The sequence below is a fragment of the Adiantum capillus-veneris genome, chromosome 5 (genome assembly GCF_014529385.1).
Source record: "Adiantum capillus-veneris isolate H3 chromosome 5, ASM1452938v2, whole genome shotgun sequence".
Lineage (NCBI taxonomy): Eukaryota > Viridiplantae > Streptophyta > Polypodiopsida > Polypodiales > Pteridaceae > Adiantum > Adiantum capillus-veneris.
This window is the reverse complement of record NC_140935.1, coordinates 48797288-48818349: the sequence shown is the minus strand read 5'-3', so window position 1 is coordinate 48818349 and position 21062 is coordinate 48797288. Positions and strand designations below refer to the sequence as shown.

The window sequence follows — 21062 nt, the reverse complement described above, 5'->3', positions numbered from 1 at the left end:
CACGCTTTCATGAAATCTCTCTCTCTCTCTCTCTCTCTCACTCAATTTCTAATATTTTGTTCGATCTCAATTCAATGCGAATGCAGCTACCTAAACACTCCAGGGTAAAACCCCCAATATAAGGCCATCTAAGCTCGGTGGCGAATTGCTTGGCCCCTGTTGCATAGTTTCAAGCGCGCACAGGCGCAAATGAAAGCTCGAGTTTTGTTCTACCAACAGGAAAAGAGGCAGCGAGATCGGCACTACACAGGCGACGCACAAGTTGAAAACATTTTTCGCGTGTAACAAAAATAGGGGCAAGTGGCGATCAAGGAGAGGGGGAGTAATGAGACGTTGCGCCAACAAAGTTTGAGCTCATGATCTGATGGCTTGGATTTCATACCCGCTGCGCTAACCAGTCCAGCATCTGCCATCCTTCGTACCAAAATTGGAGAAAAAGCTTATACATTATTGGGGGTAGCTGCGTCACATTACAGGTCCCGGCTTTTTATTGGGGGTTTTACCCTAGTTAGGAAAAGTAAACAAGGTAAACTCAAATACATCCTTTTAATATTGAACGGTTCCGAGTTGAGTCTATCTTGCATCTGGGGCGTCTGATTCTTCATCGTACATTTGAACACAGACAGATCTACAACGAAGAGCTGAACAGTGAACGCCCGAGATGCGAGTGAACATCCGAGATGCGAGATAGACCCGGCCGTGGGATTTTAAAGGGACGTGTCCGACTTCCTGAGGCTGACCATAATGGAATCCTTCACCAAGAATGAATGGACTGGAGAACTAGGCTCCCGCGCTCTGACATGGTTGCCATGGTGAGCTCAGTTCTCTGTGCTCCTCCCCCACGGCCTGCTGTTGTGCCTTGCGCTCGTATTCGTGCCTCTTCTCAAGATCGTGTCCGGAAAGAGCAAAAGGTCCAGCTTACAAATCTTGCTGTTTCTGCCACAACTGAGCTTCTGCGCCTCTTCAGCCCTCTCATCAGGTATTCTTCTCTACACACACACACACACACACACACACACACACACACACACGAGAGAGAGAGAGAGAGAGAGAGAGAGAGAGAGAGAGAGAGAGAGAGAGAGAGAGAGTCAAACATCTCTAGTACACCTGCCACCGCCCATCCTCTGCGGGTCGTGCCTTGCATTGATTCTTGTAATCTTCCAGTAGTTGTGAGGCAAATATGGTCGCTAGACGATACAGCTTGCACTAGTTGTAAATGCATGCTTGTGGCAGATGTATGTTGAATCACCTGTGATATTTCATGCATGTTGGCTCTAAAGTGGAAGCATTACTACAAGTGGTACAACTGCACCCGAGAAGAATTTCTCACAATTGCAGGATGTCATGGATGCGCTCAAGATTGATTACGACCAGGCATATTTCCTGACAGGTTTGCCCACTTGCATTCATGCTGCAAGCAGTCATGAAAACTCTTTAACTTGCAATGGGCTTGTTTTTCACGTGCATCACAGGAAGGTTCACGCGGTCACTTTATGCTGATGATTGCTACTTTGCAGATCCAACTATCAGTTTCACAGGTATAGATCTTCTGCACGTCCTCCACGCATTCAAGCTGTCAAAAGCTACTTTCACATGTTACTTGATGTTGATTAGAAGTTGTAAGGCTATCTATGCTGCAGGTATGGATTTGTATGGTCGTAATTTGAGGCTTCTGATTCCTTTTCTAGAGGAGCCATCCTTGACACTTTTCAGCATGAATAAGGTTAGAAGAAACAATTTAGCATGAGCATAATCAAGGGACAATAGGAGTGGGGTGTTTAAATTGCATTATTTATTGATGTCATGTCTTGCACATTTTAAGCAAAGTTGTTATTAGGTAAGCATTCATAGCTCTGTATATGCTTGTAATGAGGAGAAGAGACACAGAGAAGCCCAAGTAAGATTTATGTTTTTTTTCATCTACGACTTCTTGTTTTCATATGGATATTGTAAGGAGCCGGGTGAAGGTTGCCAAATTCGGGCAGTTTGGCAATTAAGGTGCCCTATTTTTGCAGATGTCTCAGCTATGGACCATAATGAGGATTGAATATTTTAATGAGCATTGCGTTTTATGGGTGGGAATGCAGAACTCGTCTCAAGCTTCCATGGCGCCCAATCATACGCGTTTCAGGATCAACAATCTATACCCTTAATGAACAACTGAAGGTGTTTGAACTGTTTTTCTCTAAATTACAACTATGTATAGGCTCTTGTGATCAGTTTCATGGATTGGGTGCAGGTTACAAGCCATGTAGAAATCTGGAATGTTCCTGTGTTGGAAGCCTTGTTCCAAATATTCAGAAAAGGAGATAATGGTTTTTAGAGGTTTGGAAGCATGTGAATGTGGCAAGTTTATAATTATAGTAAACCTATGTCTGTTCACTAAGACTCTTATCACTTTACCATGGATTATACATACATACAATGAAGAAGAGCAGGTTTTATTAGCTTGAACGAAGGGGTCTGCTAGTGGTCTATTTTGTCTAATGTGTGACGATGCAAACGTTGCCCACAGCTGAGAGTAATGATGAGACGTGTAGGTGAGAGAGGGACCCGAAGGCTTTGGGATTGTATTTTTTGGAATGTTTTGCTTTTTTTTCGTCTAATCAGGCCATTGCTGATAGGAGAAATTGATGAAAATGTATAAAGGGAACGAAGCATCAAGTGTCGAGGATTGAGTTCCCCCATCCCATGGCATGCCGATTCATGACTGAGATGAATGAGATCAAGTGTTTAATTTCATTCTTACAGCAGAAAATGAACGATTCTGTTGTTCAGGAGTGCCATGTGGGGTCCATTATATTCGGATGAAAAGCTATTGCTTGCAAGGTTGGGTTTGACATGACTGACATGCTAGATTATGACTGACACGACTGACATGCTAAGAGGAAAATGGCACTTGTGTTGGTAGAAAAGATAATGTTGGGGCTGTGATATCGAGTAGGTCAATGGCTAGTGGGCATCCAGGAGCTGAGTATGATATGATATGGAGGGATATATGGTGCATTGCATTTAAAGCTTGTTGCCCAAACTATGAGTTATTTTTTATTTGCCTTAAAAGTGCAGGAATTTTGAATTAAGAGAGAAAAGCTTATACAAGAGAAGGCTAAAAAGTTTTGGATACAAGTACAGTTGAATGGGGACAAGGGGGTAGCCAAGCCCACTTTGTAGGTTTGTGTTTAAGGACTTTCTCAAGGGTGGAGAATGAAAGTTGCAATCTCTCTCTCATCTTCAAGCGTGTCTTCGTACCATTCACACGTTGCACCTCCTAGTAATAAACTCATATGTCTTAGGTTAGTGTTCATGGACTCTTTCAAGGCTTGAGAAATAAAGTTACAATGTGTTCTCTTCATACCCCTCCTAGCAACAAACTCATCAAATGTACCTTGAATGCCCCATCATCTCCTCTATTGCTCTTTAGTGCAATCAATTCGAGCCTTATAATAATTGTCCACCTCGTCCCTTCACCACATGTGAAGACTATACCCATCTCTTGCCATAGTACTTGAGTTGATTAGCAAGTTGTTGCCAATCTGTTAATCAAAACCTTGTCATAAAAAGGATGTGTTTTCAATGGGGGCATTGATTAATGTGAAGGAATCGGGGATTTAAGGATTGGGGGATTTGTCTCTACAACACCTACAACCACCACAAGGAAATGTGGAAATTAGCTGATGTACCTTGTCATGCCCACGTAGTAGGAGCTCCATACACATGCTCTCATGTATACACTAAATTGGGTGCAAAATGTATCCAATTGAAGGGCTATTCCAAACCAACTTCAATTTAAAAGAGATCTTGAAGATAACCAAGATAGAGGAGTCAAAATATGTGCACTACTTCAATACTTACATTTGTGGCTTCCCCGAGGTAACCTAGATGTGTAAGGGGGCATACAAGGTAACACTACACCATGGTTTCAAATTCAATGAATCTCATGACGAAGAGTGTGTAGAACTCATTGTCAAGGAGGTATACACCCTCTTCAACACTTTAGAAGGTTCTCAATAAGGTAATCAAATTGCTCTACCTAACTATCTTCACTCACCATGACAACTAGAGCTTGCTAAAGGTGGGATTTTCTCCAATTCCCAACTCACCCAACCACAATTCAATCGAAAAGCGATTATGATTGGATCTCCAACGCTAACACCACATGTAATGTCATGCCTTCGAGCAATGTGCTTAGGAAACCGCGTCTCTCCAAAGATCGCTAGCACACAGGATTTGCTCTTTGTGTCCCACTAATTAGAGATGGATCTTCCAAGTCCTTACCCACTTGCACACCCTCGTGTCTAATCCTCGCGAAGCAAGGAACTTGCAAAACAAATGAAGGGGTCCTTTCGAGGTTGATTTGCAGCCTGATCAAGTGTCAAAGTCGAACCCTCTAGCTTGCACCTTAATCCTAGTGGGCAAAGCTCCCCAGAAAACCTTCTAGATGAACACCTTTATGTAGTTCGGTCCTTTAGTCTCCCAGATGGTAGTACCCCTCTTTTGTCAGCATTTTTCTAACCAATTTTTTTTCCAAATTTTGTTGAGTAGGCAATCCAATTAGCTTTGTACACCATCACATTACATGTACTTCGAGTCTTTGGGAAGCGAATACTGTCTTTTGGTCAATGCCAAGCTCTCGAAAGAATTTTGATCCATAGATAGAAAGGAATGATGGCGCGAGCACTTCCAGGTGTCTACTAATCAGAAGCCTTTCATAAATCCCCAATTTATGTTCCGCCACCATGTGCTCCACATCCTTCCAGTAAAAGCTTTTGTCATCCTAGAGTTGTGAAAGTGCAGAGATTCCTTTGTTGTTCATCTGCTGTGGTTCATTGTTGTTAATAAGGTTGATTGGTTTGTATATATTTTAGCTATATGTTTGTTATTTGACCTAAGTATGTTGCTTTATATTGCGTTACCATTTATATATATCCTTACCATTCTGATTTATTCATAATTTCTTAATAAATATGCTTATGCAAGCCTTTCCAAAGACTTGTGTGACGCCACTCTTACAGGATGTATAAAAGTCTTTTGTATGCTCCATCCTCTTTTTCTTGGATAAAAGTGTACATACATATTTTCTTTTACAAAGTAAAAGTAGATTCATAATTTCAATTAAGGTAGGAATAAATGAGGGTTTTCTTTCACACGAATTTCTTTCTTTTAATTTTTCATGTATGTTAATCTTTGTATGTTTTTTGCCAATATAGACACCATGTGTCCACCATGTTCATAGATTTCAAGACTAGGTAGCTTATTTTCTTGTTCCACATCTATATATCATGTTAGTGAATAGTCTACATCCATGCATATTTTCAAATCTTTAAGAATTTATTAGGTCATTCTCTCATGCAAAGAGGGGTTCATTCTTGGAACTTTATGCAAATTCAATAAAAAAGGGCCAGTGAATTTCTTTTGCAATGAGAAAAGCATGTATTTTTTGTGAAATTTTTGGCATTCACTTTCACTACAATTTTGAGAAAGTGATCAACATGAAAAATGTAGTTTACAAGCTAAAGAATATCTTAAAGTCCTTTCATGTATTTTGGACCTCGTGGTTTTATTCTATTTTTGGACCCAATCTACCTATACTCACACACGAAATCATCAAAGTCTTCTTTCATCTTTCCACACTTTCACATACACACTCATTCCTCTCCATCCCTCGCTCAAATGTGCACACTTTATAGCCTTTTTCACCCTCTTCACCATTACCCTCTCCTCTCATCTCCATATCTTTCATATGAACCTCTACATATATACGCCATCTCTATGTCTCTCTCTACCACTTCCAAAGTACAATTGCATCTTACCTCTTTCCAAAATGCATAAAAATTTAGCATGTGAACCATGCTTAATCTTTGTAAGTTGGAGGTTCTCATCAACCAAAATCCTCATTTTCACTGCGGGACTCAACCTTGACGGCGGCAACATAAAGAAGAGGAGGAAGAAGAAAAGATCGACGTTCATTTTTGAACATTTACACAAAGTAAGTCCAAGCTTCGTCACGGCTACACCTTCACAAGGATTCCTTCATCTATTCATCCCTCTTTCTTCATTCAATTAACTCATTCATTCTACCATTGTAGATATATCATTAATTTTTTTAGTGATTACTAATATGTACTACTAACCTACTAACACAAATATTCATTGACATAACCTTAAAATCACTTCACTTCAAGATATATGCATAGTAAAAACTCTCTCTCTCTCTCTCTCTCTCTCTCTCTCTCTCTCTCCTTAAATTTCACCTTTATCTACCATCAATAATGTCTTCTCTTTAGCTCAAATCCATGAGTCAAGCAGACAAGAAAGGTGTGACATATTTTGATTTAAGTAAATAGATAATAATAATCTCAATTTGTTACCAATAATCTTAATGAGTAGTTACCAATCTATAAATAGGCCCCTCTTCTTCTTGTAAATTATCTTTCAAATAACACCCCAATAATATATACATGAGGAGAGACTTAGGTGAAGTAGCCACTTTGTGTCACACTTGGTGTGAGGAAAGCTTTGATGTTATACATTATGAGTGTGAGTGCCATAACTCAAGACCACTATTATACATGCTCTTCCATCATAAGTAAAGTTGATTTCTTGGCGCTTCAAAGGTGTGAGTTGGCTTTCAAATCTCCTCCTCCTATTTATGAAACATGGTTTGGTGAAGTCATGGTGGTTTGTATCTTAAAGTGGTATACTTAAGCTTGTTGTGAAAGTATTTTCATTGCCTAATTCTTGTTCATAGTAATGGGATATGGTAGTGAGATGTTTCCCACAACCCTAAGATAATGTGTGTTATGATAATGTTTTGCATTTACTAAGAATTGGATTAATTTTATGCAAGCTAGCGTCATAAGTGCATCATAACGAATAAAATCACTTTACAAGTTTCAAACTAGGCATTGCTCAAGATTCATTCCTCTATATCTCCCTTTGGATCCACATTTTCTTGCTCCATTGATGCATGTAATTGCTTTCGTGTGTTTTGTTGTGATTCTTCTCGGTCACGACAAAAATACTCTTGCATCCTAGTTTGCATCCCATAACTAGACGGTGTTCCTTTTTGGTTTGGGTTTGGCTATGGGTTTTTTTGTTGTGTTTTATGCTTGTGGTTCTCCCATCCCCAATTAAGCAGCATGGGAGACTTGAGGAGTGTTTAGAGGTCGCTTCTCTTATTGCGCGTCCCAAACTGGTTCAATTTTGGTGCCCTCATGGAGGAGAGCTTTGTGTATATTTCTTTTCATATTGTGTGAATTATTAGCTTTTAGTATCATCAATTAGGTTTTATGAATCGCAAAAAATTGTACGACCCCTTCATTCTAATTGCAAGATCAAAGTTACATGTCATTGTTAGCACTAAGTTACAATTTTAAAAGTGTAATTCGTAGAATTTTAGACCACTGTAGGTTAGCCAAAATAAATGCATCAGTGAATCATTTTATCTTGCCTCTCGTTAGGTACAACTTCAGTTTGGATGTGTATATTAAGCATTAGGCTTTGCATAAACCATCGATAATGGACAAGGAATAGAGATTTATCACTTTGACTCTACATTACATGTTAGGATAAACATTGCAATTAGTAGGAAGATTCAGTTTCAACAAAAATCTCGAACTCTATTTAAATTGACAATTTTTGCTCGTTCTCAACCATCGTATTTTTTGCAGCTTCATGAGCCCGAGATCTTATCACCACATTGATCAAAATTGCGGGCTTGATTTTTGATCCACTCGAACAAGGAAAAACTTTAATGACATTCATTGTTGCCTTTCCTTTGTTTTCAGGATTTTTGGGACAGTTCGAAAGTGAATGGTGTATTAAACAACCTTCCCAAAATCCAAAAAATTTTGTGCGCTCACCTTTGTGCAAAAAAACTCTTGCCCAATGATTACCTCCTGTTAGCAGTGGCTAACACATGCTACATCGATTATGTACCAAGCTGGGGATGTGCTATTGATGTGCACAATATTTTCTATTCATATTATATAAGATCTTAGGTTTATTTAGGAGTTCCAATTTGTATAGACTAAGGCTAAGGGATTTATTCAATTGTAATGCATAGTGACTTGAGGTCCATGCTTATAAAAGAGCCCTATGCTAAAAGATAGGCCATTCTTGGGTGAGCTCCTCTTTGTAGAGTTGATGGTCATGAGGTCAAGGGCTTTCCATGCTTATGTAGATCTTGATTTTTACTTATCAAATGCACTTTCTTTCTTATTAGTATTCTTTGTTCTTGATTATGTGAAGTGAGATTGTATTAGTGTGATGCTAGATCTCTAATCCTTTTTAAAGTTAATCTCTTCTATCCACACCATTGGCCATGGTGTGTGAAGGCTATGCCTTCTCTCTCTCTCTCTCTCTCTCTCTCTCTCTCTCTCTCTCTCTCTCTCTCTCCAAAGTTTGTGGTTAGTATGTGTGCATGTGTAGCGGCATTGAGGGGATGGACTGGAATGGCCACACTAAAGACGTGTTAATGCATGCTTGTGTATGTTATGATTAAGAGTTGTGATTAGGGTGATTGGTGTGAAAGACTAATTTCAATCACATAATTGTGCGCAAAGTGATTAATGGTTAGGATTGCGTGTTTAATTAGAGAAAGCCACTTCCCTGGCTTCTCTCTATGATGAGAAGAACTACCTCTTGAATCCTCTTATTCATTGTGCCCGTTGATCTCTCACACTTCGTTGTGTGATGTTTCCATGCCCTAGCCGGGCGATGCTCTCTTCAGATTGATGATTTTATCGAAGTTAGCCTATGCTACGACTATCTCTTTACGTTTGGTGTCGTCATTGGGGAGCGATTGCCTAAGCTAGAGGAGTAGAGGATAATTTGATAAGAGTAATTTCGCTATTAATTTCATCGGTTTAAGTGTGTGTAATCCAATTTTAGTTTAATTTGATTGTGTGTGCAAGTAATTGGAAACTAATTTTTGAGTTATGAATATCCCAAACCCCTAATTTTACCCTCAATTTCAATAATTTCATACTAACCATTACTAATTTTGACTAATTTCATGCTAACAATCACTAATTTCTAATAACATTTGGCTAATTTTGCTAACCTAACCACTAACCTTTGATGTGTAATGTATGTTTAATCCCCTTATAAGAGGTCGAATCATCACTTTACTCAAGTTAATTGTGCTAACTTGTGCCTAATTTGATGATTTGAGTGTTTGGTTTTTGACCTACAATGGTCAATTTTGGAGACAAATTGGAATTGCACACATTTGTGTGTGCAATGATGCATCATTGCGTGGAACAAGGAATAGCTTGGAATGCGTTAACAACGTAAGTGCATTAATTTGTTCAATTGAATTCTTGACTGCTTAATGTTACTTCAATGTGTGCTAATCACTTTTTAAAAGTAGGTGTGGAAATCAAGTCACCTACACTTTGTGCCTTATTTGAATGTTGGAGTAAAATTGATGTTCAATTTTGAATAATGTTGTGTGGGTCAAGAATAAGCCTGATTTCCAATAAGAATTCATGTGTGTATAAAGGTCATTGTGTATGTAATGCACCAAAGAAGAAAAAATTGCTATAAAATTCAAGTGTGTGTGCACCTAATCTTGAGTGTGTGTATACATAAAAATTGATCAAATTGATGATATGTGAATGTGCAATCATGTAATTGATATGTATGTTAAGCTAATCCAATCAATGGATATGCCTAAATGTCAAACAATTGGCCAAAAATTGAGTGTGTGTGCCTAATTGAAGACGATTTGATTCAATGATTGAAATTGGGACACCCAAATGTTTTTTGATTGTGAAATGTGCATCCAAGCATTAGGGATAGGCCTAATTGCATTGCCAGTTGAGCCAAATTTGAGTTTTCATGCTCAACATTAGAAGTGTGTGCATTGCTTGATTAGGTGAATTAGGGATAATTTTTGAGAAATTAAGCATGCATGCTTTCATTTATGCTTAATCAAGTACGAAATTTGAGCTATGAGATGCGAAATTGATGGATTAACTGCATAAATTTTTGGCCTAAATTTGGATGTGTGTGCTAATAAATGGCATGTACAATCCAATGAGTGGATGAATAATTGATACTTTTTAACCAATTATGATGATGAATTGGGGAAATACTTGATGTGTATGTCACAAGATTGGCTCAAAGATTGAGATAATACGCTCAATTGAAGTAGAAGGAAGTGCATGCCATCATGGTGGGAGCAGCTATCAAACAATCAAGGTACCGGGGAATTCAGTCATTGGCTCCAATTGTTGGCTACATTTTAAAGGGAAAGTTTCCACAAGGCTTCACAAAGGCTCAAAAGAGGAGACTCATGAAGAAGACAAGTTCTTATCTCTTCTTAGAAGGCTCCCCTATCAAAGAGGAAAGAAATGAGGGTCCCCTTTGTCACAATTTTTTCTTTTTAATTTTTTCACATATATTATTTTTTGCATATTTTTTGCCAATGTAGACACCGTACCGTGTACCTACCATCTTCATATATTCCATGACTAGCTAGCTTATTTTCTTAACCCACATCCATATATCATATTTGTAAATAATTCACATCCATGCATGTTTTCAAACCCTTAAGAATCTATTAGGTCATTCTTTCATTCAAAGAAGGGCTCACTCTTGGAGCTTTATACAAATTCAACAAAAATGGTTCCATGAAAAGACTTTTGCGGTGAGAAAAAAAAGTATTTTTTGTGGAATTTTTGGCATCCACTTCCACTTCAATTTTGAGAAAATGGTCAACATAAAAAATGTAGTCCACAAGCTAAAAATTATCATGAAATGTTTTCATGAATTTTGGAGCTTGTGGTTTTATTTTTTTTTGTGGACCCCAGTCTACCCATACTCTCACACACGGAGTCATCTAAGTCTTCTCTTACCTTTCCACACTTTCATACACACATACACACGCGCACGTGCACACACACACACACACACACACACACACACACACACACACACATTCCTCTCCATCTCTCATTCAACCTGCACCATTCCATAGCCTCTCTCACCCTCTTCACCATTATTGTCTCCTCTCACCTCCATATCTCTCATATGAACCTCTACATATATACACCATCTTTATGTCTCTCTCTCTCTCTCTCTCTCTCTCTCTCTCTCTCTTTCAAATTATAACTCCATCTTACCTTTTCTTAAAATGCATTAAAACTTAGCATGTAAACCATGCTTAACCTTTGCAAGTTGGGGGTTCTTATGAACCAATATCCTCATTTTCATCGCGAGGATTAACCTTGACGGCGGCGGTGTAAAGAAGAGGAGGAAGAATAAAAGATCGACGGTCATTTTTGATGATCTACACAAGGTAAGTCCAAGATTCTTCAAAGCTTCACCATCACAAGGATTCCCTCACTTCATTTGCCCCTCTCCCTTCATCCATTCAACTCATTCTACCCATTGTAAATATATCATTAACCTTTTTTAGTGATTATCAACACTAACTACTAATCTACTAACACAAATCTCCATGGACATAACCTTAACAGCACCTCAAACATGTACATAGTAAAAACTCTCTCTCTTCCACGTTCTCCTGACAACAATGTTTAGCATTCACTAAGAATTGGTTTAGTTTTATGCAAGCTCTATGATAGTGTCATAACAAACAACATCATTTCACAAATTTAGATCCATTCCTCTCTCTCTCTCTCTCTCTCTCCCCTTGGCTCTACATTTTTCTTGCTCCATTTGATGCATGTGATCGATTCAGTGTGTTTTATTGTGCCTCTTCTCAGTCATAAAAAAGTTACTCTTGCGTCCTAGTTCACATTCCATACTAGGTGGTGCCCCTTTTCTTGTTTGGGTTTGGCTGTGGGTTTGTTGTTGTATTTTGTGCTTGTCGAGCACCAATTGGAAAGCATGGGAGCGTTGAGGAGTGTTTAAAGGTCACTTCTCTTGTTTCCCACCCCAAACCACCATAGCAGGAATACTGGTCGAGATGGTGCTCGTCTTCAAAAGAGTTGCCCGTCGGCCACGGTCCAGGTGGGAAATGGATCTTTGCGGACTCCCTAGATTTGATAATCTGATTGAGTAGTCTTTTGAGGTCCACCACTACACCCCCAAAATAGGATGCAAGGTCTGAACACACAACACCATCGATCTATCAAGGCTCCAATGATGCTCTCTTGTCACACGAAACTAGACTCTGTGTGTTTTAAGCTTGCCGCAGCAATTGCTCGAGGCCTTATGAGCTAAAAAAGGCTCCAAATGAAGCATACTTGGGCTCATTTGAAAGGCATGATCAAACCTCCCTTGCATACAATTATTTTTCCAGAGAATGTGGCAATGTTGGGCCTCAAAATTGAGATGCAAAAAACAAGGATTTGCACTTGCGTGTATGCGTGTGTGCGCACGCACACACACACACACAGAGTACTGGTACTGGTACTGGTTCTACTACTGATACTGGTAGTACTGATACTGGTACTACTGGTACCAGTATTACTACTGGTATGATTACTTCTATACTACTATACTAGTAGTGGTAGTACTGGTAATACTGATTGTACTGATACAATATATAATGGTATTGGTACTAGTAATTACTGGTATTCCTAGACGATACTGGTACTAATACTGACACTATACACTACTGTTACTGATACTCCCATACTGCTATTAGTAATATTGGTTGTACTGGTACAAAATATACTGGAACTGGTACTGGTATTGATATTGGCACTATACACTACTAGTACTGATACTCCTATACTGCTACTGGTAATACTAGAGTTGTAATGGCATTGTATACTGGTTCTGATATTGATACCTATTTGTACTACTGAACTATATTGGTACTAGTACTCGTAGATACATACATACACATGGTTGTTTTTAGTGTGTTGCTATTTCCCTGGTATATATTTACTGGGACTGTTGGCCTGGGGTACTTTTAGCGAATAACTCGCTTAAATTCACTACGTAATTTTTGTAGGCTGGTACCTTAATGGTACCTAACCCCTAGATACTAAACGGGTTATGGGTGGGCTAGCCGGCTCTGTAAATGATGTCGTCTTTTGCTTAATAGTGAGGTGGCTCCCCCTTGACGGGTCTGTGATACTACGCACTTGCTTAATAGTGAGGTGGCTCCCCCTTGACGGGTCTGTGATACTACGCTTTTGCTTAATATGAGGTGGCTCCCCCTTGATGGTCTATGATACTACGCTCTTAAGTGCTCTCTCTCTCTCTCTCTCTCTCTATATATATATATATATATATATATATATATATATATATATATATAGATACATGGCGGTGCTACTACACCATCCCCCTCTTGAAGATGGGCCCGCCATATGGCTAAGAAGGAAGGTGGCCACTTGCTCCAAAACCTATAAAAAGGTGAGCTTTACATGCTTACTTAGTATTCATGGTGTTTGTATTTGGGAGAAGTGTCTGTACATTAGGACTGTGAGGATTTTACCTGCAAAGGGGTAGTGTTAAATGTCGAATCTATGGAAAAGGGCAAGGATAAGCAGGCTATTGTAAAGTTAGCTGCTCCAACTCATTCTCAGGTGCCTTTTGGCATTGAAATGGAGTGCTGTTCGAACTATTGGATGGTTGTGAGTATTCCTCATGCATATGCCGGTAGAGGCACTTCAATAACTTCTTCTCCTGAACTTTATCTCATGAGAGTTTGTAAAGCACAAGGGGCTTCATATGGTTTTTTTCCCCTTGTAAACGATTTCATCTCTAAATATATGATTAGCTTAACCTTTATTATTATTTATCTTTGCAAGCAATCTAGTTGGGTGACATCTATAACATGTGGGATACCCATGCATCACCTACATACGGTACCAATGCTAACTAAATGTTGTGTTGTTTCCATGGGTGCGGGTGATGATTATCTTCTCAAGTATGGTTTCAAAGTTCCCTGGCTTGAAGATACGGACTGTTATATCTTCTGGCTCTTGATTTCAACACTTGTGTATAAGATTGTTATGTACTATGAATGGGAATTATACCTCCTTTTCATTGACATAGTTGTTACCATATACATGTGGTAGTGATGTGTGTGAACACACTAGGACTGCTGGGGCATTTTTTCCCTCTTTAGGAGGTTTTTCCCCCCGTGCATTGTATATACGCCCATCACTCTAGGGCTACCTATCTTTCCATTGCACACTAAGTAATACACTCTCAATTGTGTGCCTTGAGCTTCCTTCGTCTTCTCCAAGCTCTGTGTGTTTCCTTGCAACCCTAATTCCAACAATTGGTGTCAGAGGAGGTTGCATCCTCCCGGGCTCAGTTGCCAGTAGCTCCAGCACACGCCTGCTCAATTTCTCCCATTTCTGTGAGCTTTGGCGAGCGTTCGCAAGTCGACAAAATTTTTTGGGGAGCTCGTTGAGCCTAGTTTGCTCAGATTTCTGATTTGGGATCATTTTGGCCTCCGTTTCCACTACAAGCAGTACTGCATAGGCTATTTTGTCATTTTGTGCAGAATTTCTATCAATGTTGTTTTCTGCATAACAGGTGCCTTACATTCTACTACCCCTTGTGCTATATAGCACGTGTTGTTCCTGCTTTGTTTCTCCTCTTTTCGGGCAGTTTTCACATTAGGTGCAGCATTTACCATGGCTGACAACAACACAGATGTGTTCAAGATGTTTGCTGTTGAGGACAGATTGGATGGCCCCAAATTACCCTATGTGGGCTTACATGATGCAACATGTTCTTGTGTCAAAGGGCGTCTGGAATATTGTGTAGGGCATTGATGTACGTCCTGGTTCTGAGGATGCAGGCGATGTTGAGGATGTTGCAGGTCTTGCTGCAAGAATTGCTGCTATAAGAGTTGTTTTGCCTACGGCACAACAATCTCATTGGGATGTAAAGGATGCGCACGCTCATGCATTGATTGTATTGTCTGTGAAGCGCACCATTGTTCCTCACATCCGTTCAGCAAAATCTACAAAACAGGCTTGGGATATTTTGGCTGGTCTTTATGCAAGTCGCAAGGAGGCTAAAATTGCTTTACTGCATAAAGAGCTAGAGTCGAAGATTATGCATGAGGAAGATGATATGGACACTTTCCTTGCTGGTGTCAAGGATATCAATGAGCAACTTATTTTTGTAGGTAAGTCATTTCAGACAGTTCCCTTGTGCAGACTGTTCTTGATTCCTTACAAGATTCTTACCAAACTTTTGCTAGTACTTGGAGACTTATGACCCAAGGAAATCCTAAAGTTGTCAACTTTGATGCATTATGCACATTGCTGTTGCAAGAGTCACTTTCCAGAAAAACCACGACTAGACAGTGTGCAGTTGAACAGGCTTTTATTGCTTCTCAAAGAAAGGGTGGTAACAGTAATGCATCCACTTCTTATGGTTCTGTTGCGAGTGGCAAAACTTATGTTTCCAATGCTTCTGCTGGCAGCACTTTGTCTGGCAATTCTGGTGATAGGGGCAAAAAGAAGATGCGTTGCCATTATTGTAAAGATAATGATCACTTGATCAAGCAGTGTCCTAAGTTGAAGGCCAAAGAGGCTAAGGAGAAAGAGGGTGGTTCCAATGCAAATGCTGGTTCCACTACAAATGTAGCCATTGTTGAGTCTTTTGTGAAAGGAGACTATGTTGCTGATGTTGATGCAGAATGGGCTTTTAGTGCAGAGTGCACTTACAATCCTGTTGTCCATAATGCATGCATGTCAGTTGCTGCAGATTCGCATGTGTGGTATTTCGACAGTGGTGCTACAAAGCACATTACCTCACATCGTGAATTATTCACCTCTCTCGAGTCTGTCCCTCATGGGAATTCAGTCACTTGTGCCAACAATGCCTCTTATCCGGTTCAGGGAGTTGCAAAGATTCTACTTACTGCTGTAAATGGCAGTTCTTTTACACTTGTTTTTGCACTTTATGTACCTGGGATCAAGAAGAATCTTTTGTCTGTATCCACACTTGCTAGACTTGGACTTGTAGTCAAATTTGTGGATGACAGATGTACAGTTCATAATCTTTGTTTTGGTGATGAAATTGTTGCATCTGTCCTTTTGTGCCGTGGGTTGTATAAGCTCACTTTGTATGACAAGTGTGGACAAATTTTTGCAAAAATGCAGTTGCAGATTCAAGGGCTATTTCAGATGCAAAACTTTGCATGCACGTTTTGGTCATTTGAATCTTGCCAGTTTGCTACGTTTGCAAAAATCTGATATGGTTGCTTCTTTGCCGTCTCTTGAAGCATCTGTCAAACATGTTTGTGAAGGCTATATTCTGGGTAAAATGCAGCGTTCTAAGTTTTTGAAGGATGGTTCAGTCAGGGCTACATGCAGGTTGCAGCTTGTGCACAGTGATGTTTGTGGGCCCATGCAAACTCCGTCCTTGGGCAATTACCTATACTTCATGACATTCATTGATGATTATTCCAGGCATGCATGGGTATTTCCGCTTAAAGTGAAGTCCGAAGTTTTCATGTGCTTCAAACAATTTCTGGCTATGGCTGAAAATGTCTCGAAATGTACTATGGGCACCCTCCGTTCCGATCGAGGGGGGGAGTATATGTTTCATGAATTTAATGCATTTTTGGCTAGTTGTGGGATAAAACACCAATGAACAGTGTCGTATATGTCTCAGCAAAATGGTGTTGCTGAGAGAAAAAACAGGTCTCTTACGGAAATGGCAAGATCTATGATCAAGAGTCAAAATTTACCACATTTGTTTTGGCTCGAGGCTATCATGGGTGCCACTTATGTACTCAATAGGTGTCCTATGAAAGCGTTGCAGTCTATGACTCCATATGAAGCATGACATGATAGAAAGCCATCTATTGAGCACATGCGTGTTTTTGGCTATTTGGCTTACGGTTTACTGCCACAAGTACAATGCAAAAAATTGGATGATAAGGCTATCAAATGTATTTTTGTTGGTTTTAGTGCTGAAAGCAAAGGTTATAGGTTGTATAATCCGCAAACAAAGCGTATTTTGGTTTCACGGGATGTAGTGTTTGTGGAAGATTCTGTTCAGCCCTTGCTATCATTTACTAGAGACAATAATGTAAGCTCACAGGACATTTATGACACTTTGTTGCCTCTTTTCAGTGGCGGAAGTTCGAACGTAAATTCAAATGAGGCAAATGTACAACCTATGGGGGTTTTCGAAAATGTTATAGATCAGCCTTACTGATGCAGATGTACATGATGTACTTGATTAGGCCCAAGGATGAAAATGAGCAAGCTAGAGGTATGCCAAAATGGGTGGTGCACACTTTGCGTGACAGTAAATTGGATGTACCTTTGTCTAGTCGTACTCTTTCAGACTCTCTCCATGCATCTTATGCATTAGATTGTTATGCTTTCGCTGTGTCTAGCTTACATGATGTTGAGGAACCTCTATCTTTTGATGAAGCACAAAATTCAAAAAATTGGATGGCTGCCATGCAATCAGAATATGATGCACTTATAGAAAATGACACATGGACTTTATGTGATTTGCCTCCTGGCAAAAAGGCCGGTACGAAGTGGGTTTACAAGTTGAAACGAAAGCCGGATGGTGAGACCGATCGCCATAAGGCTTGACTTGTTGCAAAGGGTTATGCACAGCAAAAAGGCATAGATTATGAAGAAACTTTTGCTCCCACTTGTCGTATGACTACTGTACGTTTTCTATGTGAATTAGCAGCTCATTTTGGTTGGGATGTACATCAATCAGACATTGTTACTGCTTTCTTAAATGGTGACATATTATTTGAGGAAGTTTATGTAACGCAGCCTCGCGGTTTTGTCAAGAAAGTACAAGAGGACAAGGTGTGCAAATGTAACAAGGCTTTGTATGGGTTGAAGAAATCTCCTCGTGCTTGGTATGAGAAAGCTGACACTCATTTGGTCAAACAAGGCTTTCGTAAGAGTCCAACAGAAAGCACATTGTATGTAAAGCGTGAGGGTGATGTACTTCTCATTGTGGTTCTTTATGTAGATGATTTGCTGATCACTGAACGAAATGAGAGACATATTGCTGAATTTAAGGCTGATTTGAATGCTACTTTCAAGATGAAAGATTTGGGGTTGTTGCACAATGCATCATTACTTGGGCATACAGTTTAAGCAGTGTGATGGTGGTATTGCCTTGTGTTAGAAAAGTTACATAGAGACATTGCTATGTAAGTTTGGACTTGAGGATTGCAAACCTATTGCCACTCCCATGGAAACAGGTTTGAGATTGAGTCTACAAGATGCTGGTTATCCTACATATGTCACTCTTTACCAAACTGCTTTTGGATGCGTCATTTATGTATGCAACACGAGGCCAAATATTCAGTTTGCAGTCTCACAGGTCAACAGATTTATGCATAGCCCAGGGTCTAAGCATTGGCAGGCTATCAAGAGGATTTTTCGGTACCTTAGTGTCACTTTACATCTTGACTTGTTTTATCTCAGGGGGGATCATTGCCACCAGAGTTACATGCTTTTTCGGACTCACATTGGGCTGGTTGTTTTGACACGCGAGTGTCCACATGTGGTTCTTGTTTCATGCTTGACAGTTCATGTATATCACGGTTGAGCAAGAAGCAACCTACTGTGGCCAATTCGAGTTGTGAGGCTAAGTACAGGACAGTCTTGACAGCTACGGTTGAGTGTGTATGGCTCAGATGCCTTATGGGTGATTTGGGCATTGGACAGGACACTAACACTATCTACACTAGCAGTCAGAGTGCATTGGCAATTGCGAGGAACCCAGTTTTTCATGCTCGCACAAAGGACATTGAGGTGCATTACCACTATGTCATGAAGAGGCTCTCAGCAGGAGAGATCAGCTTGGCTTATGTGCCTACACAGGACAACCTTGCAGATCTTTTCACAAAGGCATTGTCTCGTGAGAAGCTTGAAGCTTTCCGCAAAGCTTTGGGCTTACTCCCCTTTGCGGAGTGATCATGTCCTCAGGGCATGGCACTTACTGTTCCTCATGTGTCAGCTCTCGTTCACCGCATCACTCCAAAGGGGATTTGTTACCATATACATGTGGTATTGATGTGTGTGAACACATTAGGACCTCCGGGACATTTTTTCCCTCTTTAGGAGGTTTTTTTCCCCGTGCATTCTATATACGCCCATCACTCTAGGGCTATCTATCTTTCCATTGCACACTAAGTAATACACTCATAGTTGTGTGCCTTGAGCTTCCTTCGTCTTCTCCAAGCTGTGTGCATTTCCTTGCAACCCTAATTCCAACAATAGTTTCTAGTGTCTTTTGTAATCTGAAAGGATTCTTTGGTGGATATGTTATATTGTTATTGAAACACACACACAAAGTGAATTATCAATCCAATCTCATTATACGAAAACCTAAATGCAAATGCACGAGTTATGAGTGGAGACCACCCAAGAAAGAGAGAAGATTGGAATAGCTTAGCTTAAGAGAGAATGTTAAACCTACTCAAATCCATAGGACCGAAACCTAAGGTAATAGAAATAGACTAGCTTTAGGATCTGATACTGTAATGCCAAGGGGCTATTTGTGGATGGGGAATTCTAAGTATAGATGGCCAAGGGCCTATATAATAGGTGGTAGGGTGGAGAATCCTTCACGGCAGTTCCCTCAGTGGTATCAGATCTTAGGGAGGAGCAATCATGGAGGAGGGGAAGAAGCATTGATGGATATTTTTCTAGGCCTCGGCCATGGAGCAGACCCAGACAAGAAAAACCAAGCAAAGACTAATACTCAAACCCCCAACGCAAGCCCACCAAGAAAGAACTATGGCTGGATATGTGCTACTAAAATCCACTGCCAAGGAGCGTGCAATGCAGTCTCAGTGTTAGATCTCGCCAATGACTATCCACCAAGATGATCACTTCACCATTCAACAAAAGAGATGAAGAAAAGAGAGGGATTGAACATTGTCGTTATTTCAAAAGAGAGAGAGAAAGGCGAGAAGAGCACAAGATATTGGGTGAGATTATTGTGCAATTTGAATATTGAAAATATTGTTTTTATAGCAGTGAACTTAACAACACTTACCTTTGGCCTCAAATCTTTTGTCGAGGCAGCTTGTAGGCTCCAAGCTTCAAGAAATTTTGAATGACCAGATATCGATTGGCTTGCAGTTTGGATTACACCCAATAGGGCATCACACTTACAATTGGCTTACATCCTATAGGGCAGTGCGTTTACAATCGACTTTCTTTCTTTTCTCTCTCTTCACAATAGCATTATGGAAAGTTTACTCTCTCTCACAATAGCCTTATGGAAAATTCTCTCTCTCTCTCTCTCTCTCTCTCTCTCTCTCTCTCACACACACACACACACACACACACATTCAACATCCCAAGCGAATGTCCACATTCTCTTTCTCTTTCTTTTGGTCTTCCTTGGCTATGCACCCCCAAACGATGAGAGAGAATCTCCCTCTCTCTCTCTCTCTCATTCTCACAAATGGCAAGCTTTCTCATGTGCAGATGCCGGCCTATCAAAGGCTCCCTCAATTCTCTCTCTTCACTTTTTCTAGACGGAGGGCTTCTCTATCTCAATCCTCTTTGACTCTCTTCCTATGGGAGCATCCCCTAGTGGGTTTCATTTAAATGGAGCTTTTCTCATGCTTTTTTAAATTCTCTCAACCTATCTCTGTCTACTGGATCCGGCTGCAGAGAGTTTTTCTCTCTCTACCCTCTCGGCCTTGCACCAAGAGAGGCACCCTCCTCGTTCTCGGCAGCCTGCCATTTATCTCTCGTCGGCAGCATGCAGAGGCTCACCCCTCTCGGCATGGCCTGCACCCTCTCGGCCCCTCTCTTGCTTCGATTATGCAGCATGGGGGAGGTTCTCTCTCTCCTCGTTTGATCAACAAGGCAAAGCCCTCTCTCTCTCTCTCTCTCTCTCTCTCTCTCTCTCTCTCTCTTCGATTCTATGCAGCCCGCTCAGAGGTTTCCACACTCCCTCGGCTTTCTTGATCAAAACAGCGAGCTCCTCAGCATGGCTCTCTCTTGCTCTCAGTTCTTGTCCTCCCATTTCCTCCCTTTCTCATAGCAGAACCCCCCCATCTCTCATGCACGGGCCGCATTTCTTGGCGACACCTCTCCTGCCTCTCCAATTCACGCCGTTCCAGAGCTTGCTTGCCACCCTTTCCAGTGCTCTCT

The 21062-nt window shown here is 40.4% G+C and overlaps 1 protein-coding gene across 9 annotated transcripts; it reads left to right on the top strand.

Annotated features, from left to right (window-relative positions):
* Positions 1-598: 598 nt before the first annotated feature.
* On the top strand, positions 599-2454 carry LOC147457271 (uncharacterized). Of its 9 annotated transcripts, none has more exons than XM_086512206.1 (7): positions 599-979; positions 1281-1390; positions 1473-1538; positions 1641-1723; positions 1838-1998; positions 2088-2166; positions 2256-2454. In XM_086512206.1, exons 1-7 carry the CDS (start codon positions 768-770, stop codon positions 2451-2453), a joined length of 909 nt encoding a protein of 302 aa, XP_086368332.1. In that variant the 5' UTR covers positions 599-767; the 3' UTR covers position 2454. The 9 variants fall into 9 exon arrangements, with proteins under 9 accessions (XP_086368332.1, XP_086368337.1, XP_086368334.1 ...); XM_086512211.1 differs by having other exon boundaries at positions 602-979; positions 1838-1897; positions 2016-2166; XM_086512208.1 differs by having other exon boundaries at positions 603-979; positions 1955-1998.
* Positions 2455-21062: the final 18608 nt, after the last annotated feature.

Bases quoted from the DNA above. Each gene is read 5' to 3' on its own strand.
- LOC147457271 (XM_086512206.1), top strand. From the start codon at position 768: ATGGACTGGAGAACTAGGCTCCCGCGCTCTGACATGGTTGCCATGGTG. The intron at 1,539-1,640 runs GTATAGATCTTC...TCTATGCTGCAG, and splicing joins TCCAACTATCAGTTTCACAG to GTATGGATTTGTATGGTCGT. The intron at 2,167-2,255 runs GTGTTTGAACTG...CAAGCCATGTAG, and splicing joins CCCTTAATGAACAACTGAAG to AAATCTGGAATGTTCCTGTG.